The sequence below is a fragment of the Budorcas taxicolor genome, chromosome 5 (assembly GCF_023091745.1).
Source record: "Budorcas taxicolor isolate Tak-1 chromosome 5, Takin1.1, whole genome shotgun sequence".
Lineage (NCBI taxonomy): Eukaryota > Metazoa > Chordata > Mammalia > Artiodactyla > Bovidae > Budorcas > Budorcas taxicolor.
In genome coordinates this window covers 37,066,594-37,090,951 of record NC_068914.1, presented here as the reverse complement: position 1 = coordinate 37,090,951, position 24,358 = coordinate 37,066,594, and the positions used below count along the sequence as shown (strand labels likewise).

The 24,358-nt window shown below is 44.4% G+C and overlaps 1 protein-coding gene across 1 annotated transcript in view; it reads right to left on the bottom strand.

Moving 5' to 3' along the window:
* Positions 1-447: 447 nt before the first annotated feature.
* Positions 448-24,358, bottom strand: part of GNG4 (G protein subunit gamma 4) — a 35,519-nt gene continuing 11,608 nt past the window's right edge. The window contains exon 3 of the mRNA XM_052641001.1: positions 448-788. Within this exon, the coding sequence (XP_052496961.1) occupies positions 660-788 (129 nt within the window). The 3' untranslated portion in view covers positions 448-659. The remainder of the gene's footprint in view (positions 789-24,358) is intronic.

Sequence of the window (24,358 nt, the reverse complement as noted above, 5' to 3'; positions counted from 1 at the left end):
CTACCCAATACCTACATTTGCAGAAGGGCCACCTACAAAGGGAATCAATGACAATCGGTGGGAAACAGGGGTCTGGGCTCTCTATCTGGGGCTGAGTCTCAGGGTCCCAGATGACCCTATTTGGAAAACCATCCAGTCATGTGGGTTCTTTCTTTTTCAAACAGGATGATGGAAAAGCAGGAAATAGAAAACTTCCAGAACTTTCTCCAGGAAGAGAGACGGAACCTTTACCCATGGACTTCAGTTGGTCAAAATGCTCTAATTTGATACTGAATGATAGGTAAATGGGGGGCTTGTTGAGTATCTTTTCTCTTCCCAATAAATTATCCACTGAAATGTATAAACTTGATGTAAATAAACTTGGGAACTGATGTTTAAAAAATGTAAGCCCTTACACCCATACTTATTTTTAATTTGGCACATTTGTTATTTGGCTATAAAAAATGTGTATTTTCTTTTCTAATAATGAAAATAACAGAAACATGAAAAGAAAAGGTGAAACTGCAGACAATGAAGAAAACCAATGAAAAGACAGGCAGCGGCATAACGCTGGTTGGGCAGGGGTGAGTGTGGGCAGAGCTCCCTAAAGCTAAGAGCATGCGCGGTCTCTACCAGGGATTTCACAGACAGAAAAGGAGACGTTTTCATAACAAATAGAGTCAGAGGATGGTACAAAAGAACTTCTTCTCTCGGAAGGGGTTTTCTGACGCAGGCACTGGGATGATGAGAGGGTCCTCCCGCACATGAGCTTCACAGTAGGCCAGGAGGTCCGCCGCTGCCTGGGAGACCTGGGGGGTACACAGCACAGGTGCAGGGTTAGAGGCCAGTTCACGGTGGGTCCAAGGCGGAGGTGTCGGTCTGGAGAGTGGACAAGCCTGAGGATAGGCTGGGCTGCACGCACTGCCAGTGACAAGGCCATTCCGAGGCCTGGAGAGAGGGCTTGTGCAAATCCAAAGGAGATGGGATTTGAAAGTTGCCTCTGAGGATATGTAATAGAGAAGAACAAGCCTGACTCCATATTGGATCTATTCCTTTAGCTCTAACCCTTGGGCTCTGTTATCTGTGCTTTGTCATGCAGGCTCTGTATCTTTCATAAAAGAATGCTCCTCCTGAAATATACAGGAGAGCCCATTCTCAAGGCTCTGACCTTTAAAAGTATAACACTTTTCCATTCACAGAGAGATAGAAAGTTGCAGACAGAGAAGAGCATTTATCTTGTTGGAGGTTTTGGGGAATATTGTGACCAGAGCTACGTGGACAGCTGTGAGAACAAAGGATTCCAATACCAAGAAATTTCGCAATAACCAGCCACCCTCTCTCCTCCTTTAGTATAAATGAAACCTGAGTTCTAATTCAAGGAAGATGGTTCTTTGGGAGACCAGTCCACCATCTTCTCTATCTGCTGGCTGTCCGAATAAAGTCACTCTTCTTTGCCCCGACAACTCGTTTCTCGACTTAGTGGCCTGTCATGGGTCAAGCAGTACAAGCTTGGACTAGGTGACAGAAAGAGGTGCCACCCAGTAGAGGTGTAGATCAATACCAGGAGAGGTATGAGGCACCATCAGGAAGGTCTAGACATCTAGTCCTACTCGGAACTGAGTGATGAGCGAAGGCTCCAGGCCAGGAGCCTCACTAGTGACTCTGTAAAACTACCTCTAGAAAGATAAAGCCAATTTTTGGCCCTGGCCAAGCCAATGTGGTTGTAATTATTATTATTAGTGTTATTGTTTTACTGCAATCCACTCTCATGACCAACGCAGGCAATTGATCCTCCGCAGGAGAACACAGATCATGAGCACGTTACAGAGAAACACACACATAAGCCACACACAAGCCCACACTGAACTTGGAATGGCCACTCCCGAGGAGAGAGTTGCTCCTCACCAGAAACCTCTTTGCTTTTCCTTTCAGGCTTCTCTGGAGCCTGTTGACACTTGGCAGCTGTGGATCAAATTATCTTCCAGGTAATCTCCAGGAGGTCCAGGGGAGAAGCAGGTGGGAGTAGGCAAGGCGCTGGGAAGCATTTGCTAAGAGGAGGAAGGGACCAGCTCACTGGGCCCGTGGTCTAGGTCACGAGTCCAGCAAATGACTGGTCTGCGTATCAAATCATCCTGCCGGTTAGCTTGTTCTGCCTGTAAGTGCCTATTGGAGGCTACAGGCTGCAGTAAGTATATGGCAGTCAAAAGGAATCCTTTTTTTGCAATTAGTGTCTAAATCTTCCCCAGAATGATAAACACGCTGCAGGTGAATGAAAAATGTTTGAGGGCCCCCAGTACACACAAGCCATACACCTTCCATCCAGGTTTTAAAAATTGGCTGTTGGTACTTCCCTAGTGGCCGAGCGGCTAAGACTCCGCATTCCCAATGCTGGGGGCCGGGGTTCAATCGCTGGTCAAGGAACTAGACCTTCCATGCTGCAGCTAAGAGTTCATATGCTGCAACTATTAATAAAAGCCTCGCCGGCCACAACTAAGGCCTGGTGCAGCCAAATAAATAAATATCAAAAACAAAACAAAAACAATGTCGCCAACACTCAAAACTTAGAAAAAAAAAAACCGGCCCCTCTTCCAAAATTTTATAGGAAGTCTTCTAATTTCCAGCCCAGATCGACCTATTTCAGCAGTGGCTAGAATATAACAAACAATTTTAGTAGAGATACGTAATAAATGTTTCCTTCTGATGAAACAACTAAAAGTTGAGCCACTGACTCAACCTAAATCCAGACGAAGTTTACATTTGCTGGGAGTGTGGAATGGAGCATCAGGCTTCCCTGTCCATCTTGGCCCCAAGATGACTGTGCAACTCGAGGTAAGTCACTCAAATTCTCTGAGCTTTAGCGTCCTCATTTATAACATTGGGAGAGTTAGCTATCTCCAAGGTCCTGTTTACTCTAAACGTCTGTAGTTTTAGCTCCGATAGCACCATGGCAGTACTGCAGAGCCTAAATAAAGTGGGTGCTGGGTTGGATGAGAATGAAGTTGGCGCTGATTTACAGGACACCCATACAGGGATCTCCCAGGTGAGGTGGAGGACACAAATACAGGCCTGCAGGGGACCTATGAGGCCACCACGAGGGACTAGAGAACAGGAGCAGGGAAGCTGACTCTGAAGCCCACAAAGGCGTCATGGAGGGACTTTGCTGGTGGCCCAGTGGCTAAGAGGCTGCACTCCCAACGCAGGGGGCCTGGGTTTGATTCCCGGGCAGGGAACTTAATTCCACATACTGCAACTATTATTAGAGTCATGTGCCACCACTAAAAGATCCTGTGCGCCACAGCAAAGACCTGGTGCAGCCAAATAAATAAATGTATTTTTTTAAAAAACTCTTGATAGACATACAAAAACCCAGAATCACACTGTGAGTGCTTGGGTGTGGAGCCTGAGCCTGGCATCAGGCTTGTCACCTTCTGAACCAAAGCCAAGGGCTCTCCCCTGACTGCCTGGGTCGCAATCCCCTCCTCTCTACTCCAGGCATCTCCTTCAGCCCACAGAGGCAAGCGGTCTTCTCCATGGCCACTGTGTTAGGGTGATCACAGAATTTACCCAACAGCTCCTCCCACAACCACTGCGAACCGGTCTTCACCACTCCCCAGGCCAGCGTGCGCAAGAAGGTGGAGAAGTCCGAGCATCTATCTTCCTCCCCTAAGAGCCAGGTCCTCTTAGCTCTAACTTCAGTGAGTTCTTCCAGATGCTTCATTTAAGAATGTCTTGGGACTTCCTTGCTGGTCCAGTGGCTAAAACTCCATGCTCCCAATACAGGGGGTCAGGTTTGATCCCTGGGCAGTGAACTAGATCCCACATGCTGCAACTAGGAGTTCAAATGCCACAACTAAGATCCGGGACAGCCAAAGATAAATAAATAAATAAAAATATATATTTTCTAAAGTCTTATCATCATCCCCTATCTCTAGTTTTCATTTTTCCCATCTATTTCACTTCTGGGGACAAGGACATGCTTCCATTCATTCTGAATTCTCTATAAACCTTACAATTTCATCTAGGAAGCTGTGTGTCAATCTTTTGACTAATTGAGAGGCTATAGGGGAAAAAATAAGGCAAGACTTTTGCTTTCCAGGGGTCTGAGAAGACTCAAAAATTGTAACATTACTAAAACAATCCAGGTGTGCTAAAACATCACAAAAGCACAGCTGCACACCTCTGCAGGGCTTTGGAGACAGAGGTGTCTGAGTACCCCAACCCATCCAGTTCCATATGGTGGCAGTTACCCTGGTAAACCTGCCCCTTTTATCCAGAGGCTGGTTCCAGCCAACTGAACCCAGAGACATGATTTTCTAGCAAGCCAAGAATGGCTCATATCTTGTGGCAGATTCATATTAAACAAGTTCGAGAGACAACTGTATAAAATCATTAATCAAAATAATAGTTGACATGAGCTGAGTCCTTACTATTAATATGTGCCAAGCCCTGGGCTAAACACATTGTCATATGTCTTGTGTGTGTATGCATGCCCAGTCGTGCCCACCTCTCTGTGACCCCATGGACTGTAGCCTGCCAGGCTTCTCTGTCCATGGAACTCTCCAGGTAAGAAATTTGGAGTGGGTTGCCATTTCCTCCTCCAGGGCATCTTCCTGACCCAGCGATCAAACCCACGTCTCTTGCATCTCCTGCCTTGGCAGGCAGATTCTTTACCACTGAGCCAAAGCTATGGGTTTTCCAGTAGTCATATATGGATGTAAGAGTTGGACCATTAAGGAAGCTGAGCACCAAAGAATTGATGTTTTTGAACTGTGGTGTTGGAGAAGACTCTTGAGAGTCCCTTGGACTCTAAGGAGATCAAACCAGCCAATCCAAAAGGAAATCAGTCCTGACTATTCATTGGAAGGACTGATGCTGAAGCTGAAGCTCCAATACTTTGGCCATCTGATGCAAAGAACTGACTCATTGGGAAAGACCCTGATGCTGGGAAAGATTGAAGGCAGGAGGAGAGATGGACGACAGAGGATGAGATGGTTGGATGGCATCACCAACTCGAAGGACGTGAGTTTGAGTAAGCTCCGGGAGTTGGTGGTGGACAGGGAAGTCTGGTGTGCTGCAGCCCATGGGGGTGCAAAGAGTCGGACACGACTGAGCGACTGAACTGAACTGAGCCACTGGGGAAGCCCCATTATATGTCCGGCCTCATTTAATTATTCTAAATACTATTGTTAAAGTCACTTTACAGATGAGGAAACTAAGGCATGAAAGTTAAGAAATCTGTCCAAGTTCATACAACTGGTAAGAGAGAGACCAGGACTGAAGCTAAGTGGTCTGGCTACAGAAGCTAAACACTACAGTAGCTGCCTGATTAACTGTTCATGAAAACTGTACCTGGAAGGTGGCCTGGAAAGTTCTTGTCTGCTGGGCCAGCACACTCTCTTTGTAGACCAGCTACCTGGGAACTCATGTGACCAGAAGGAGAAGTCCTGCAACTAAAATTTCTTAGGTCATTTGTTTAATCCAGGGACAATTTAAAAATAACCTTTTGGTCATGCTGCACGGCATGTCGGATCTTAGTTCTCTGATCAGGGATTGAACCTGCACCCACAGCATTGTCAGCATGGGATCTTAACCACTAGACCACCAGGGAAGCCCCCCATGGACAATCTTGCCAAGAAAACCACAACAGTTGAGTGTCAGCAGCTGGGACTGGCTTCCTCTTCCTTTGCCCTGGCCTGGATGGATGCGCCAACGTTCCTCTGAGACTCCTTCCTCTAGGCTGTGACCTGCATGCTGTTAGTATATAAACAAGGATGCTGTTACACTGGGGTGGCGCTAATTCCTTAGTAGCAGCATTTTTAAACTAAGGGTTTCCCAGGTGGTGCTAGTGGTCAAGAATCTGCCTGCCAAGGCAGGAGCTACAAGAGACCCAGGTTCAGTCCCTGGGTCGGAAAGATCCCCTGGAGGAGGAAAATGGCAACCCACTCCAGTATTCTTGCCTGGAACATCCCATGGACTAGAAGAGCCAGGCGGGCTACAGTCCACAGGGTCCCAAAGAGCTGGATATAACTGTGCACAGCACAGCCTTTGTAAACTAATGCCTAAGCCAGAGAACTTGAAAAAGTGAAACTTAAGACCACCACAAACAACCAGCCAGGCTTTCCCACCTAACGCAACTGCTTAAGCAGTTAAACAGTGCTTTGCTTCAGCATCTTCTCTACAAACACCTTGCCCTCTGCCTGTCAACGGATGGTGCTAACTACCTTTGGTTTGGCATTGCCAGCTTCAACTCCACCTATGTCCAAATTATATCAAAACATTTTAATTTTCTTCAGCTTACCTACTAACAGGATCCAGCTGGTCTGAAGTTTGCAAATATCATTAGCAGATATTTTTTGGGTTTTGGTTTACTAAATATTATCACTTTTTTTTTTGGCTTTTTGGTTTGCTAAATATTATTACAGCTTCCTTCCTCTTGATCCGTTTACTTGTTCAGATGCTTGTCAACATCCACTCATTGTGGTCTGCTGCTAAGCTGCTTCAGTCGTGTCTGACTCTATGCGACCCCATAAATGGCAACCCACCAGGCTCCCCCGTCCCTGGGATTCTCCAGGCAAGAACACTGGAGTGGTTGCCATTTCCTTCTCCAATGCATGAAAGTGAAAAGTGAAAGTGAAGTCGCTCAGTCGTGTCCGACTCTTAGCGACCCCATGGACTGCAGCCTACCAGGCTCCTCCGTCCATGGGATTTTCCAGGCAAGAGTACTGGAGTGGGGCGCCATCGCCTTCTCCGCATTGTGGGCAGATTGACTAATTTTCTGAGAGCTACTGCACCGCAAGGGGGCGCTGCATCCTCAACCATCAGGCCAAGGCATGGGAGGAGGGGTTCAAAAAATGGGGCTTTAGGGGTCGCCCTGCAGAGGTGAGTTAGGACCGGTCTCCTTCCGGTCTCAGGGTTGTGCATTTGCTCCCCTCACAGCCCCGGGTCTACAACCATGCCATTGACATGTGGCCTCGCTAGCTCTAAGCAGGTCTAACCTAGGGCTTTTTCTATCATCTATCAAAGGTGATACTGCGCCTGATGCCATAGTTTTTCTTTCAAGAAAACACGCTGTTCTTAGAATGCCCCGCTTTGTTGTTTCAGGGTCACATAAGTGTTTGCTTAGTTATATCTACACGCCTCTGGATTGCAGAGTTCCATCTGGAGCACCTGTACTACAAGAATGAAACCAGAATTGTTAGTACTGGTACCAAGCGATCAGCACCCAGTTTTGCATGGATCTGGGTCGGCTCCACACAGTATTAGTTTTATAAATGCACTCAAATTATTGAGAACATCCCACAGCACAGTATAAGCATGTCAAGTCATTTTACAACAAAAGGAGTTTCCCACCTTTCCCCACCTTCGCCATCAGCTTTATTTCATGCAATGTCCAAGGGCCCTTTACTCCTGTGTAACCAAAGTATCTTGGATAACCCCTGAAGCTTGCTGTGATGGGATCTGAAAAGATTCACACATGTAATGATCATCCTGATGAGCCTTCCGCAGGAAAGGTGACGCCCTAACACACAGTTTAGGATCTGGGCGTTAATTAAACTAAAAACCCACTCCTTAGATTGAAAGGGAGGGTTTCCTTAATCAGCCCTAGATTGATTTTTATGGTTCAAAGCTTCCTTCAGTGTATATAAAATATCACATGCAGACTTCACCATATCCTAGAAACATCTGCCATCTTTGAAACATAAAATAGACAATTTACTTTCAAAGAGAGATCTTCATTCTGAAATTTAAAACTCTGTTACTGTTTATGTTTTCTTATCAAGCCTGAAGTCGGCTTTGTCTTCAAGTCCTCTGTTACAAAATGCCCAGAGCATCTCTGCCTCCTCTCCTTAGTACTGAAGTGTTAAGAGTTACATGATAACAGATGTTGAAAAGAGAAAAGAATTGGGAGCTAGGGAACAACTGTGGAATTTTACCATTACATTTCAGAGTAAAAGAGGTGATTAAAACAGCTCAAGTTAGCACATAAGCCCATTTGTTGCACTATAATTACAAGCTTCAATGATGGGGAGAAAATGTTGCAATTACTAAGTCACATTCTAGGACAAGACAGATGACATAATTACTATTCTGGCTGTGACACCCACTGCATTTATCCTTTGCATCTAAAGTATAGCGACTCACAACTATTTTTCAGCAATCCCGGTCTATTTAACAATACTACTTGGAACAGAGCACAGGCATTCTTGATGGCCCTGCCTGTTCCTCCCTTCCCCACCAAGAAAACAAAGCGGGATTAGAGTCAAGAGTACAGCCAGGTTGCATCCCCCACTGTGCACCGATAACTTTCACAAGGTCAAATCTGATACAAGTGCCAACAGAAGAAATCATTTGCCTAATAAAACCCTGAGGATATTACAGGTCTATGCCTCACCTCTGAATTCTGAGCTAAAGCTACAGGGTGAATCCTTGTGAATTCTTTTTCTTTCTTCTAATGTTGGATATTATTTGAGATGAACACACCAGTTTTGTTTTGTTTTTTAAAGAATCTGCCTGCAAGGTGGGAGACTGGGGTTTGATATTCGGGTCAGGAAGATCCCCTGGAGAAGGAAATGGCAACCCATTCCATTGTTCTTGCCTGGAAAATCCCATGGACAGAGGAGCCTACAGCTCATCAGGTCACAAAGAGTCGGACACGACTGAGTGACTAATACTTATTATTTTTTAATTTTATTATTTTTAAAGAATTTATTGAATTTGTTACAATATTGCTTGTTTTAGGCTTTGGGTTTTTTTTTTTTTTTTTTTTTTTTTTGTCCCTAAGGCATGTGGGATCTTAATTACCCAACCAGGGATCGAAAGGGATTGAACCTGGACCTCCTGCCCTGGAAGCGCAGTCTTAACCACTGGACTTCCAGGGAAGTCCTAACACCAGTTTTAAGGCCATTCTCGAGATACTTTCAAATAATGATGCTATAGGCTGAATGTGGGAGAAGGCAATAGCACCCCACTCCAGTCCTCTTGCTTGGAAAATCCCATGGATGGAGGAGCCTGATAGGCTGCAGTCCATGGGGTTGCGAAAAGTCCGACACGACTGAGTGACTACCTTCACTTTTCACTTTCAGGCATTGGAGAAGGAAATGGCAACCCACTCCAGTGTTCTCGCCTCAAGAATCCCAGGGATGGGGGAGCCTGGTGGGCTGCAGTCTATGGGGTCCCACAGAGTCGGACACGACTGACTTGACTTAGCAGCAGCAGGCTGAATGTGTGTGTCCTCCTCCCAACCCCCTAAGTTTATAAGTGAAACCAAAATCTCCAGCGCCATGGAGATGGGACCTTTGGTAGATAATTAGGTCATGACAGTTGGAACTTCATGAATGGAACTGAGATGGGCTGGGACTCGGGACCCTTTGCTGCAATATTCACACCTGGTTTCCTTGAGCACAGAAAGACAAAGAAACTATAAGGGACTAAAAATAAATGTGCTACAATGTACAGCTGGGGCAAATTATGGACACAAGATAGGAAAAGACCAAAACCAAACTGCCGCTCCTGAAGAGTTGGGAACAAAAACAGGGTGTTGGGAGCAAAAGCTGGGTACTGCGCATGCCTCTTGCACACAACAGCACCAAAGCGGTGGGCAAACCTCCTAAACCAGCCCTCTGGCTCCACCCCTCACCCCATGTAAGGAGCCGGCTTGCCCCGCCTAGGAGAGTGAGGAAGCAAGGAAACCTGTTACTTCTCTCCTCTAGACCCCCACCACCAGCTGCAGCAGGAGCCCCAGAAAAGCCTTGCTTGAATTTCTTGTCTGGCCTCTGATCAATTTCTATTGATTAAAGAGGCCAAGAACCCTGGTAGGTGATAAAAATTAGTGCTCTTATGAGAGAAAAGGTCTCTCTCTCCCTCCCTTCCATGTGAGGTCAAAAGAGGGTAGCCATTTGTAAGCCTAGAAGAGAGGCCTCACCAGAACCTGACTGTTGGTACCCTGATCTCAGACTTCCCAGCCTACAGAGCTGTGAACAATGAATTTCTACTGTTTGAGTCACTGAAGTCCACAGTATTCTGATACAGCAGACGTTTGGCTTCTAGTGGTTTCCAGCAAATGTTGTGTATTGACTAGATCAATATTGGAAATTCTCAATCATTGGGTCCTAGGCCACAACTAGCATCTAGTAGGGAGTAAGGTTATTCCTGGAGGAAACCAGAGGGGGTGGGAGATATGTGTGAATACATGATAATATAACAGAGAGTCCTTCTCTGAATTCTAAAGTCAAATGTCCAGACTAACGAATCAGCTGCTGTTCACTATCACCAGCATACAGGTTTTTTCACATCCAAAGTTGATCGCACATTTGCAGCAACACAGATGGGCCTAGATATTATCATACTAAGTGAGTAAGTCAGACACAGAAAGATAAACATCACATGATATTGCTTATATGCAGAGTCTAAAAAAAAAAATAATACGAATGAACTTAAAACAGAAACAGACTCACAGACTTGGAGAATGAATTTATGGTCACCAGCAGGGAAGGGTGGGTGGGAAGGATAGATTAGGAGTTTGGGCTTGACATGTACACACTGCTATACTTAAAACTGATAACCAACAAGGACCTACTGTAAATGTTGATTACATATTAAGAGGTAATTCTGAGATACTTGAAAGAGAGTTTTAATATCCCCAAGTTAATCTAAGTAAGAGCTTACTATTACATGGCTTTCACCATCAGAAACTGCAAAGCTCTCAGTTCGTTTAGAGTGATTAACCCAGGTCCACCCTGGATCTTGATTTAACCAAACCCTTTTAACAGGTTGGTATGTGTTCTACATGACTCTGACCGCCTCTCAGCTTTGACACATCACAATTTCCCACACAGGAAGCCAAAATTCAGTCATTCTGCAAGCTCACCAAGAGAGTGATTTATGTGGTGACAGAAGCTAGTGAGTCACTGGAGGGTCTCCTGGGACTGATGTCAGAATGAAAGATGAACATAACAAGTGGGTTCTAGCTCCAGTGATTCTAGAAAGCTAGCAGCATCTCAGAAAGGAAGCAGGGGCTTATGAGTCAAAAGACAACGTCCCAGACGGGCTGCACTCAGCGCTGCTGAGCTCTGTCATCTGGCCAGTCAGTGTCCACTCCTGTGGAATCAGCGACACCTGGTAGTCGGCGGCTAAATGACACAACAGATGTACTATATGCACAATGTATTATTATTTCATTATTCATTCGGCTACTTTTTGGTAGTGTGGGAGAGCTGTTTGAGCCATAGACATGAAGTGGTTTTTGTTAGTCACTAAGCTGTGTCCGCTTCTTTGCAACCCCATGGATTGCAGCACATCAGGCTGCTCCGCCCTCCACTGGCTCCTGGAGTTTGCTCAAATTCATGTCCACTGAGTCAGCGATGCTATGTAACCATCTCATCCTCTGCTGCCCCCTTCTCCTTTTGCAAGAAGTAATCTCTCAGAAATGATCAGGGCAATTTGATCTCCGAGGTGCCCTTGCCCACAATGTCCCCTTGAATTGGGAAGCATGTTTCATCTTCTTGTTCTACTCACATTCTCCTCTCTGATTTAACTGAAAGATTTCTCTCCTTTTATCTGATACCTATCTCTCGAGGTGTTCATTCATAACCCCTGTTCTTAATTTTATGTCTAAATCTGATTGTAGAATGTTGTCATCTGAATCATTTAACGTCTAAACGTCTGGGAAAGCGCTGCGAATGTTTCTGGTAGAGGAAGGGGAAATGAAGGCAAGGGTTAAACCTCAACTGCTAAACTGGCAGAAGCTGGAATAAGACAGAGCTGCACAGAGTATAGAAGAGACACATGGAAAAGGCAAAAATCTACAAGCCCTGCCTCTAGACTTTGGGCGAGATCATATGACATAATTTATGTTCAACTTCTTTTTAGAAATGCCATTCTTTCTACTGGAACATCATCTAACATCTTTCAAAAAATATCTATTTGGCTGAGTGGCATGCAAACTCTCAGTGTGGCACGTGAGATCTAGGTCCCTGACCAGGGATTGAACCCGGTCACCTGCATTGGGAGTGTGGAGTCTTAGCCACCTGACCACCAGGAAAGTCCCTATTATCTTAATTATATCCCTTTTCCTGGACTTCACCAGAACCTCTAAACCATCCATCGGTGATCTATCAGAATGTGAAGATCTCCCCAATTTTGCTTTTTATAAACTTATTCACAGGGAACATCATGATATTTAAGCCTTACTTCTTTTGTTTTAATAACTACTGACGTTGGCTTCAGAATTTTCTGTGTTGGCTTCAGAAACTTCAGTTCAGTTCAGTCACTCAGTCGGCTCCGACTCTGTGACCCCGTGAACTGCAGTACACCAGGCCTCCCAGTCCATCACCAACTCCTGGAGTTCATTCAGACTCACGTCCATCAAGTCCGTGATGCTATCCAGCCATCTCATCCTCTGTCGTCCCCTTCTCCTCCTGCCCCCAATCCCTCCCAGCATCAGGGTCTTTTCCAATGAGTCAACTCTTCGCATGAGGTGGCCAAAGTACTGGACTTTCAGCTTTAGCATTAGTCCTTCCAATGAACACCCAGGACTGATCTCCTTTAGGATGGACTGGTTGGATCTCCTTGCAGTCCAAGGGACTCTCAAGAGTCTTCTCCAACACCACACTTCAAAAGCATCAATTCTTTGGCGCTCAGCTTTCTTTATAGTCCAACTCTCACATCCATACATGACCACTGGAAAAACCATAGCCTTGATTAGACGGACCTTTGTTGGCAAAGTAATGTCTCTGCTTTTCAATATGCTATCTAGGTTGGTTATAACCTTCCTTTGAAGGAGTAAGAGTCTTTTAATTTCATGGCTGCAGTCACCATCTGCAGTGATTTTGAAGCCCCCCAAAATAAAGTCTGACACTGTTTCCACTGTTTCCCATCTATTTCCCATGAAGTGATGGGACCAGATGCCATGATCTTCGTTTTCTGAATGTTGAGCTTTAAGCCAGCTTTTTCACTCTCCACTTTCACTTTCATCAAGAGGCTTTTTAGTTCCTCTTCACTTTCTGCCATAAGGGTGGTGTCATCTGCATATCTGAGGTTACTGATTCTTCTCCCGGCAATCATGATTCCAGCTTGTGTCTCTTCCAGCCCAACGTTTCTCATGATGTACTCTGCATAGAAGTTAAATAAGCAGGGTGACAATAGACAGCCCTGACGTACTCCTTTTCCTATCTGGAACCAGTCTGTTGTTCCATGTCCAGTTCTAACTGTTGCTTCCTGACCTGCATATAGGTTTCTCAAGAGGCAGGTCAGGTGGTCTGGTATTCCCATCTCTTTTAGAATTTCCCACAGTTGATGGTGATCCACATAGTCAAAGGCTTTGGCATAGTCAATAAAGCAGAAATAGATGTTTTTCTGGAACTCTCTTGTTTTTCCATGATCCAACTTAATAGTACATGTTTTATCTCCTGGCAAAATAAAACCATAAAAATTTTTTTTCCTTCCAAAGAATTCACAAACTGGCAGTGCAGCTGCAACTCTTAGGAAATGCTGTAAAAAATAAGGATAACATGTACAGATGTGAGACCTGGTCCATGAAGAACAGGCTGAGCACGGAAAAACTGATGCTTTCAAACTGCGGTGTTGGAGAAGGCTCTTGAGAGTCCCTTGGACTGCAAGGATTTCAAACCAGTCTATCCTAAAAGAAATCAGTCCCGAATATTCATTGGAAGGTTTGAGGCTGAAGATCCAATATTTTGGCCACCTAATATGAAGATCTGACTCATTGGAAAAGCCCCTCATGCTGGGAAAGATTGAAGGCAGGAGGAGAAGGGGGCAATAGAGGATGAGATGGTTGAATGGTACCACCAACTCAATGGACATGAGTTTGAGCAAGCTCTGAGAGATGGTGAAGGACAGGGAATCTGGCATGCTGTAGTCCATGGGGTCTCAAAGAATTAGACACAACTTAGTGACTGAACAACAATGTGTTCAAGATGTATCTATTAGAAGAATTATGAGGAAAAAAACACCTGGTTCAAACACACACGTGCAACAAGAATCACGATGTTGATGCCCAAAGGGCTATGTCAGAAAACTTTTGGACACTTTACCACTGGCTCCAGCAAACAGCTCTGGATTATCCAGGCTGCTGGAGGAAATGATTAGTATAAAGACAATCCCAACCAAATTTCCACTTCAATCTGGAATATAAGTTATGATTTCTATGCAGTGTGTTTCCATAAGAGTATGCTCATATTTTGCACTGGGCAGTTAATCCTGAAGAGATAGGAAGACAGATTCTATACAAAAAGAATAATGCACATACAAATAATTAAAGTGTTCAACTGAACTGACAGTAGTCAAAAACCACTCCCCGGTTTGAAATACAGTGGCTTGGGCTGACGGTGTGGCGGGGAGATCCTGCATGGAGCAGATAGAGGAGCCCCCTTTCCTGTCTCCTGCACTAGGAGGTCACCTCGTGCGGCTCCCTCCCCCTTCAGATGCCCTCGTACTACACAGATAAGAAGTCCAGAGGAGGGACTTCCTGGTGGGCCAGTGGTGGAAAATCCGCCTTGCAGGGGATGCAGGTTTGAAGAAGGGGGCGTCTTGCAGGGGACGCAGATCTTAGTTCCCGGTCAGGGAACTAAGATCCCTCATGCCATGAAGCAACTAAGCCTGCCCGCCACAACCAGAGAGTCTGTGCACCACAATAAAATATCCCACATAACCCAACAAAGATCCTTTGTGCTGCAACTAAGACCCAACACAGATGAATAAATAAATAACTAAAAGAAAAAGAAGTTCAGAGGAGGGAGTGAGTGAGTGCTAGGGGAGGCGGCACTTCTGCAGGGGGCATGATTTCCAGGAAGAACTTGACTTTTGGAAATAGCTTTACTGCCTTTATGACAATAATAATCCTTATTTGTTTGTAAAATTACCCCAAAAGACAAAGATGGAAGTAGAAACCAACAGAAACCCTGCCATTTGGAGAGAACATTTGGTGAACATCTTTACCGACATCTCACTACCCATCTTTGTACATATAATCTCACATGCTGTTCAGCAATGTGCTTTTATAATCACTCAGCGCACACAGATGTACATCATTTAATCAGATGATACCGTGTAACACTGTCTGTATATAACTTAGATGAAATAAAATTTGTATTTTATGGCAAGACAAGAAAAACTTAAGACACAAAAATTTTTCTCTGCCATTTGGCTGTCTCTCTCTCCCCACTGCATTGTGTATGATGCATTGCACAAACCTCCCGTTTGGCAGAAATACCTGCTCAACCATGAAGTGCAACATTCTCCTAGCATCAACAAGTTCAGTTCAGTTCAGTCGCTCAGTTGTGTCTGACTCTTTGCGACCCCGTGGACTGCAGCACGCAAGGCCTCCCTGTCCATCACCAACTCCCGGAGTTTATTCAAACTCATGTCCATTGAGTCGGTGACGCTATCCAACCATCAATGTACTCATGTACAAGCATCAGTAAGACAACTCCTCCAAGATAACATTCCTTCTTGACCTTATAGGGGTCACATGACCCACCACTTTGTACTTGCAGACCAGGATTATGTAAACTGTCAATAACACATTATTTGAGAACAGTTCTCAGAGCTTTCTGAGGTGCTCTTCCCGGGTTATAATCCTCAATTCGGTCCCAATAAAATCTTCCCTTTCTTTCTGATTAATTTTTTGTTGGTTGACACTATTTAACCAATCCGTGTGTATGCTTAGTTGCTCAATTGTCTGTAACTCTTTCCAACCCCATGAACTGTAGCCCTCCAGGGTCCTCTGTCCATGGGATTCTACAGGCAAGAATACTGGGGTGGGTTGCCATTCCCTTCTCCAGGGGATCTTCCTGACCCAGGGATTGAACCCGGGTCTCCTGCATTGCAGACAGATTCTTTACTGTCTGAGCCACCAGGTAAGCCCAACCAATCCCTACTGATGGACAAAAATATAATTTTTTGACATTATAATAGTGTTCTGATGAAATTCTCACAGTCCTTCATTAATTGTGAGATTGTCTCCTTTGGGTAATCCCTAGAAGAGAGAGTGCTGGGTCAGAGTATGTATAATGAACATTCTGATACATATTCCAAACCACTCTTTGGAAAGACTGTAGGTTTCCACTCCAACTATCAAAAAACTGCTCACTTCCTTTAACAGGTGATAATGATATGGGATTTCAGCGACAATTAAAAACATCAATAGTCTGGATCTCAGTTTTTTCCTTCCCCAAGTGCATCTCACTGTTTTTTGGAGGCATAATTCTTGTGTTATTTTCTTTTTTCTTTTTATTTTTTTGGCTATGCCATGCAGCTGGCAGGATCTTAGTTCCCCGACCAGGGATCAAACCTGCAGCCCCTCCTGCAGTGGAACTGCAGGGTCTTAACCACTGGACCGCCAGGAAGTTCCTCTTGTATTATTTTTGAAGCTAAATGTCTCTTCATATATTTGACCCTTTACATGTCTCCTTTTCAGATTGCCTATTCATGTCGGTTGTGCACTTTTTTAAAAAAAAGGGAGGATCCTTTTTATCTGCTTTATTTTTTCTTAAAAGGGAGGCTGTTTTTTATCTTATTTTTTCAGAGAAATTAAATGTAACAATATTAACCTTCTATTACCCAGGTAGCAAATGTTTCTCTTAATTTGTTGATCTGAAGATTTTTACCATATAGAATTTTTGTAAAATGCAGTTAAAACTTTTATTTAATGAACTGTAGATTTTGTAATATGTTTGGCCTTCCCAAACTCATATTATATAAAATATTTGCTCTATTTTACAAGTACTTTTATGGTTTTGGAATATTTACATCTTTGATTAAAGTTATGGACTGAAATATGTTTCCCCAGACTCATGTTGAAGCCATAATCCTTGAAAACATTAACAAAGGTGAATATCCAGGCAAGAACACTGGAGTGGGCTGCCATGCCCTCCTCCAGGGCATCTTCCTGACCCAGGGATGGAACCCACATCTCTTATGTCTCCTACACTGGCAGGCAGGTTCTTTCGGTAAGTCACTTCAGTCGTGTCCGACTCTGTGCGACCCCATAGACAGCAGCTCACCAGGCTCCCCCGTCCGTGGAATCCTCCAGGCAAGAAAGCGAAAAGTGAAAGTAAAGTCGCTCAGTCATGTCCAATTTAGCGAGCCCATGGGCTGCAGCCTTTACCAGCCTTATTAAAATGGAGCGAGGAAGCCAGAAGGGGGAGCTCTCAGGCAGAACTGTGCAAGGCAATTATAGGAAGCATTTCAGTTTCAAACACCAGCAGAAAAATCCTCAACAGAAAAGAACCATCAGTTATAAGCCCCAACAGGAAAAGAGGAACATGGAATCTCCTACAAGAAATCCACCACCCCAGCCACTTGGCCAGTGAGAAATTACCATCATTCTGAACTCTCCTTTTTCTCTGTAAAATAATATTCTTCTCCTTTGTTTGTTGGACTTGCCCATAGTTTCTGCTGTAGCATGATCTTCCTGAATTGCAAGTCTCTGCTATTTCCAAATAAGTCCATCTTTGCTGGTAAAATAGCTGACTTTTATTTTTAAGGTCAATATTCCCAGTCTAACTGTATTTAGAGACAGGGCCTCCACAGAGATAGCTGGCCCTCTGTATTCATGGATTTTGTATCAGTGGATTCAACCAACAATGAACTGAAAATGTTTTGGGGGAAAAAAGAAAAACAGGAAGTTCCAAAAAGCAAAACTTGAATTTGCTGCACACCAGAAGTATGTACATAGCATGCATGTTGTATTTACAATATTTACATAGCATTTACATTGTATTAGGTATGATAAGTAATCTAGAGATGATTTAAAGTATATGAGGAACCTCCCTGGTGGTCCAATGGCTGAGATTCCGTGCTCCTAACGTAGGGGGCCCAGGTTCAATCTCTGCTCAGGGAACTACATCCCAGATGCTGCGACTAAGAGTTCACATGCCACAGCTGAAGATACCGCATGTCACAACGAAGGCCTGGCACAGCCAAATAAGTGTTTTTTAAAACCTATATGATAGGATGAGTGTGGGTTATATGCAGATACTACCCCATTTTATAAATGGAACTTGAGCATTCTTGAACTTTGGTATCTAAGGAAGATCCTGGAAACAATCCCCTACAGATTAAGAAAGAATGACTATAATTCAGGCTAGATGAGGTCATAAGGGTGGGACCCGAATCGGACAGGATTCAGTTCAGTTCAGTTCAGTCACTCAGTCGTGTCTGACTCTTTGTGACCCCATGAATCGCAGCACGCCAGGCCTCCCTGTCCATCACCAACTCCCGGAGTTCACTCAGACTCACGTCCATCGAGTCAGTGATGCCATCCAGCCATCTCATCCTCTGTCGTCCCCTTCTCCTCTTGCCCCCAATCCCTCCCAGCATCAGAGTCTTTTCCAATGAGTCAACTCTTCGCATGAGGTGGCCAAAGTACTGGAGTTTCAGCTTCAGCATCATTCCTTCCAAAGAAATCCTAGGGCTGATCTCCTTCAGAATGGACTGGGTGGATCTCCTTGCAGTCCAAGGGACTCTCAAGAGTCATCTCCAACACCACAGTTTAAAAGCATCAATTCTTCAGTGTTCAGCTTTCTTCACAGTCCAACTCTCACATTCATACATGACCACTTGCATGAGTTAATAAGAAGAGACCCTAGAAGGGTCTTCACATGAGCACAGAGGAAAGGCTGTGTGAGAACAGAGTGAGAAGGCAGCTAGCTGTCTGCCACAGGAGAGGCTTCAGCAGACTGCTCAAGTGTCTAAATTGGCAACTAAGTTGCCAACACCTTAACCTTGGACTTCCAACTTCCAGAAAGGTGAGAAAATACATTTCTGATGTTTAAGCCACATATTCTGTGGTATTCTGTTATGCCAGCCCTAGCAGACAAATATAGGGTTCCGTGGCGAATCAGCAGTAAGGAATCTGCCTGCAATGCAGGAGACCTGGGTTTGATCCTTGGGTCAGGAAGATCCCCTGGAGGAGGGCATGGCCACCCACTGCAGTACTCTTGGCTGGAGAATCCCATGGACAGAGGAGCCTGGCGGGCTACAGCCCAGAGGCTGCACAGAGTTGGACACGCCTGAAGCGACTAAGCAGCAGCCGCCAAATACAACCCATCTGATACTTATCTGGATAAAACTAGTGGTACGCAACTTCATTTTCAACAGGGTTAGAAACATTAATAATCTGTTCTCTACTGAGCTGAGATGCCATCTGGATTGTACTTCAAATTCCCAATACACTGGGGTCTGTTTAGGGACTTCCTATTTTTTCTGTTGATCTATTCCTAAAGGAGTATTATAAATTTTTAAATACTACAGTTTTATAATAAACTTGTAGGACTATTCTACATAGATTGTGTTCAGTTGCTAAGTCATGTCCAACTCTTTGTGACCCCATGGACTGCAGCACACCAGACTTTCCTGTCTTCACTATTTCTCACTCAGAGTTTGTTCAAACTCATGCCCCTTGAGTCGGTGATGCCATCCAACCATCTCATACTATGTTGCCCCCTTTTCCTCCTGCCCTCAATCTTTCCCAGCATCAGGGCCCTTTCCAATGAGTTGGCTCTTTGGATCAGGTGGCCAAAGTATTGGAGCTTCAGCATCAGTCCTTTGAATGAATATTCAGGCTTGATTTCCTTTAGGATTGACTGGTTTGAGCTTCTTGCTGTCCAAGGGACTTCCAAGAATCTTCTTCAGCACCACAACTTGAAAGCATCATTTCTTTGACACTCAGCCTTCTTTATGGTCCAACTTTCACATCCATACATGATAACGAGAAAAAACATAGTTTTGGTTATACAAACCTTTGTTGGCAAAGTGATGTCTGCTTTTTAGTAACACTGTCTAGGTTTGTCACAGCTTTTCTTCCAAAGAGCAAACATCTTTCAATTTCATGGCTATAGTCATTGTCTGCAGTGATTTTGGAGCCCAAGAAAATAAAATCTGCCACTGTTTCCATTTTTTCTCCATCCATTTGCCATGAGTGATGGAACCGGATGCCATGATCTTAGTTTTTTGGATGTTGAGTGTTAAGCCAGCTTTTTCACTCTCCTCTTTCACCTTCATCAAGAGGGTCTTTAGTTCCTCTTCATTTTCTGCCATAAGGGTGGTATCATCTGCATATCTGAGGTTATTGATATTTCTCCCAGGTCTTCCTCCTCAAATATATACACTTCTTTTTTTTAAATTTCTGGATATTCTCACACATTTATTTATCTAATTGAAATTAGAATTAAGTTTGCTTTCTTCAACAACAGTGATAGAATTACTTTCTTTCTCAAGCTGAATACTATTCTGCTGTGTAGATATACAGACATATCTCATTAATTGTGCTTCACTTTTTAGCACTTCATAGATATAGCATTTTTATTATTAATAATTGAAGATTTGTGACAACCAAGTATTGTCAGATGATGATGAGCAATATTAGCAATAAAGTGCTTTTAAATTTAAATTTATGTAACATTTTTTATACACAATGATATTATTACACACTTGACACAAAACAGTATAGTGTAACCATAATTTTTATATGCACTAGGAAACCAAAACATTTCTGTGACTCACTTTGTTGCTTTACTGTGGTGGCCTTTTAATCAAACCTGTAACATCTCCAAGGTCTGCCTGTATACAGTTTGTTTATCCATTAATCTGCTGATGGACACTTAGGTTGGGTCTACCTCATAGCGTTTCTGAATAATGCTGCTATGAACTGGGTGTACAAATCCCTCTCAAAGAGCCTGATTTCAGTTCTTTGGGATGCATACTAACAAGTGGAATTGATATATCCTAGGAGTAATTCTTTAAAAAAAATTTTTTTAGAGGAAATTCCATACTGTTTTTCCTAGTGGCCGCATCATTCACATTCTTGGAAATAGTGCCCCAAGGTCAGAGAAGGCAATGGCATCCCACTCCAGTACTCTTGCCTGGAAAATCCCATGGACGGAGGAGCCTGGAAGGCTGCAGTCCATGGGGTCACTGAGGGTCAGACATGACTGAGCAACTTCATTTTCACTGTTCACTTTCATGCATTGGAGAAGGAAATGGCAACCAACTCCAGTGTTCTTGCCTGGAGAATCCCAGGGACGGGGGAGCCTGGTGGGCTGCCGTCTGTGGGTTCGCACAGAGTCGGACACGACTGAACCGACTTAGCTGCAGCAGCAGCAGCCCCAAGGTTCCAATGTGTTGTTTTCTGTTTTGGTGACAGTAGCCATCCTGATGCATGTGAGGTGAAGAAGAACGTTTTAACACCAATGCTGATATTTCAGTTTCATCTCTCCTGTAATATGAGTGGGAGCCCAAGGATACAACTGGATGGACTCTAACGAAGGCTTATAGAGAGGAGACTCTGAAGCTGGTGGAAAAAGGCTCCGGTGACTTGAAGAAACAAATCAAGAACGCCTAGATGTTTGGCTGTCGGCAGTGACTGGTGCTGTCCAAAGGGATACTGAGGTCAAGTGGGCCTCAGCTATTGTCTCACCAATGAACACGGGGCTTTGGATGTCCTAAAGAGTTCTTCACTGGGCTGGGAGCAGACTCTTCAGAGCGCTAAGCTCGCAAGTCCAGCTCCTTTAAGAGGCTGAGCTTTCAGTTGAAGGACCCTTTCCCAGAAGATGGGTGGGGTAGATCACCCTGAAGTGGTCCTAGCAGCTCAGCACAACGTTAGAAACCTCACAGGGCAAGAGTGGACATCTGCCCCAAAGTAGGACCTTTATTTCTTGAAAAAGTGAAGCGCTTGTCATTCAGTCATGTCCGACTCTTTGTGACCCGATGGACTGTAGCCCCCCAGGCTCCTCTGTCTGTGGATTTCTCCATTCAAGAATACTGGAGTGGGCTGACATTCTCTTTCCCAGGGGATCTTCCGATCCAAGGATTGAACCCAGGTCTCCTGCACTGCAGGTGGATTCTTTACCATCTGAGCCACCAGGGAAGCCCTTTTGATGTTCTGAAGAGTTCTTCACTGAGCCAGGCGCAAGCTCTCCAGAGGGCTAACCTTGCAAGTCCAGCTCCTTTAAAAGGCTGGGCTTTCAGCTGAAGGATCCTTGCCCAGAAGATGGGTGGGGCAGGTGACACTGAAGTGGTCCTGGCAGCTCAGCAGAAAGTTAGAAACCTCACGCTGCAAGAGTGGACATCTACCCCAAAGTAGGGCCTTCGTTTCTTCACCCTGATCCAAAAAGCATGCTGGCAGCTGTTGCTTTATTTGTGACATCTAAGCCGGCGTAGCTGCAGTTTTCTGTGCCTTTTTGGTAGGAATGAAGTTGATGACACGTGGATGGCCTCACCTGACCCTGATTCTCTGCTACTGATCTGGCTGTTCTAAGCCAGTCCATCCTTCAGTGTGACTTTCTATGACCCATGGAGTGAGTGGGATCCCAAGACTGGATGACACTCACCCCTGCTCGAAGAAGCTCCTGATCTAGTGGCAATTTCCCCAGAAACTTTCTTACAGTCCTAACATTAATAAATATCACCATGATGCACATTGGTATCTTCTTTCATGAAATTCAATTGTGTAAAATGAAGTAATTTTGCAAAAGAAAGGAAGTATTTGCATTATATTTAACTTTCTTGTCTAATTGAGAATATATTTATATTGCCTGTGAGCTTCCCAGGTGGTGTGAGTGGTAAAGAATCCACCTGCCAATGTAGGAAACACAAGAGATTTGGGTTGGAGCTCTGGGTTGGGAAGATCCCCTGGAGGAGGAAACGGCAACTCACTCCAGTATTCTTGCCTGGAGAATCCCAGGGAGAGAGAAGCCTGATGGGTTACAGTCCATGGCGTCACAGAGTTGGACGTGTCTGAACACTTACATTGCCTAGGACATACATGACCGTTTGGCTGGGTAGCAAATTCTTTGCAGAATTTTAGAATTTTTTATAGAATTTTAGGCTGGCATCTTCTCAACTGAGATACAGTGTTGTCCAGACTGATATTTCTGCCCTTTCTAGGGGGACACCATAGTTTAATGATGATCCAGGATCTGGGTTGGTATCCCCCATTCATCACATAACAACTGTGGGCCTAGGTTTTCCTGTCTGAAGCTGCGGTACCAGTAGCACCCACATCTGAAGTCAGTGTGAAGATTCAAGCATTCGACCTGGGTTAAGTCAGGTGTGTTTGTCCTAAATGATAGCTTCCCCTGTCAGTACATTTGATGGGCCCATTCAAGATTAAGTAACCTCCGCTGTGGGCTTCCCTGGTGGTTCAGATGGTAAATAATTTGCCTGCCACGCAGGAGACCCAGGTTTTCGACCTTGGGTCGGGAAGATCCCCTGGAGAAGTGAATGGCTACCCTTCTAGTGTTCTTGCTTGGAGAAGTCCATGGACGGAGGAGCCTGGTGGGCTAGAGTCAACAGGGTCGCCAAGAGTAGGACACAACTTAGCGACTAACACTTTCACTTTCAACCTCAGCTGTACGTGTATTTCAGGGTTGCTTATTTTCTGTTACGTTCTTTTCTGGAATATGATGAGCTCTTCCTTTCAATAGTCTTTCCTCAGGAGTATTTTCTGTTTCATCTGGCCTCTCTGCCAGGAACATCAGCATTCAACACTGAAATGTTGTCGTCGGTCTTATTTCTGTCATCCTCTGACTGCACTGATCTGTGTCTTTTTCTTCTGCTTACTGTGAGAGTCTCTTAAGTCTGTTCTCTATGTCACTAATTTTGATTTTCTGTAGCATGTGTTATACTCTTTGCCCCTTAATTTTATTTTTTATTGAAGTATAGTTGATTTATAATGTTGTATTCGTTTCAGGTGTACAGCAAAGTGATTCAGTTGTACATACATTTATATCTGTTTTTCAGATTCCTTCCCCTTATAGGTTTTTACAAAATACTGAGTAGAGCTCCCTGGGCTACACAGGAGGTCCCTGTTGGTTATCTATTTTATAGGTAGTGATGTAGCTCTCTGTTAACCCCAAACTCTTAATTTATCCCTCTCCTGCCCCTTTTTCCTTTGGTAACCACAAGTTTGTTTTCTATGTCTGTAGGCCTATAAGTTTATTTACATCATTTAAGATCCCACAAATAAACAATACTACAATTTGCAAAGATACATGCACCCCAATGTTCACTGCAGCACTATTTAAAATAGCCAAGACATGAAAGTAACCCAAGTGCCCATCAATAGACAGCTGGGCTTAAGAAGACGTGATATATGGATGTACGTGTGTGCGTGATGGAATATTACTCAGCCACTAAAAAAAATGAAATATTGCCATCTGCAGCAACGTGCGGAGAAGGCAATGGCAGCCCACTCCAGTACTCTTGCCTGGAAAATCCTATGGACAGAGGAGCCTGGTGGGCTGCAGTCCATGGGGTCGCTAAGAGTGGGATGCGACTGAGCGACGTCCCTTTCACTTTTCACTTTCATGCACTGGAGAAGGCAATGGCAACCCACTCCAGTGTTCTTGCCTGGAGAATC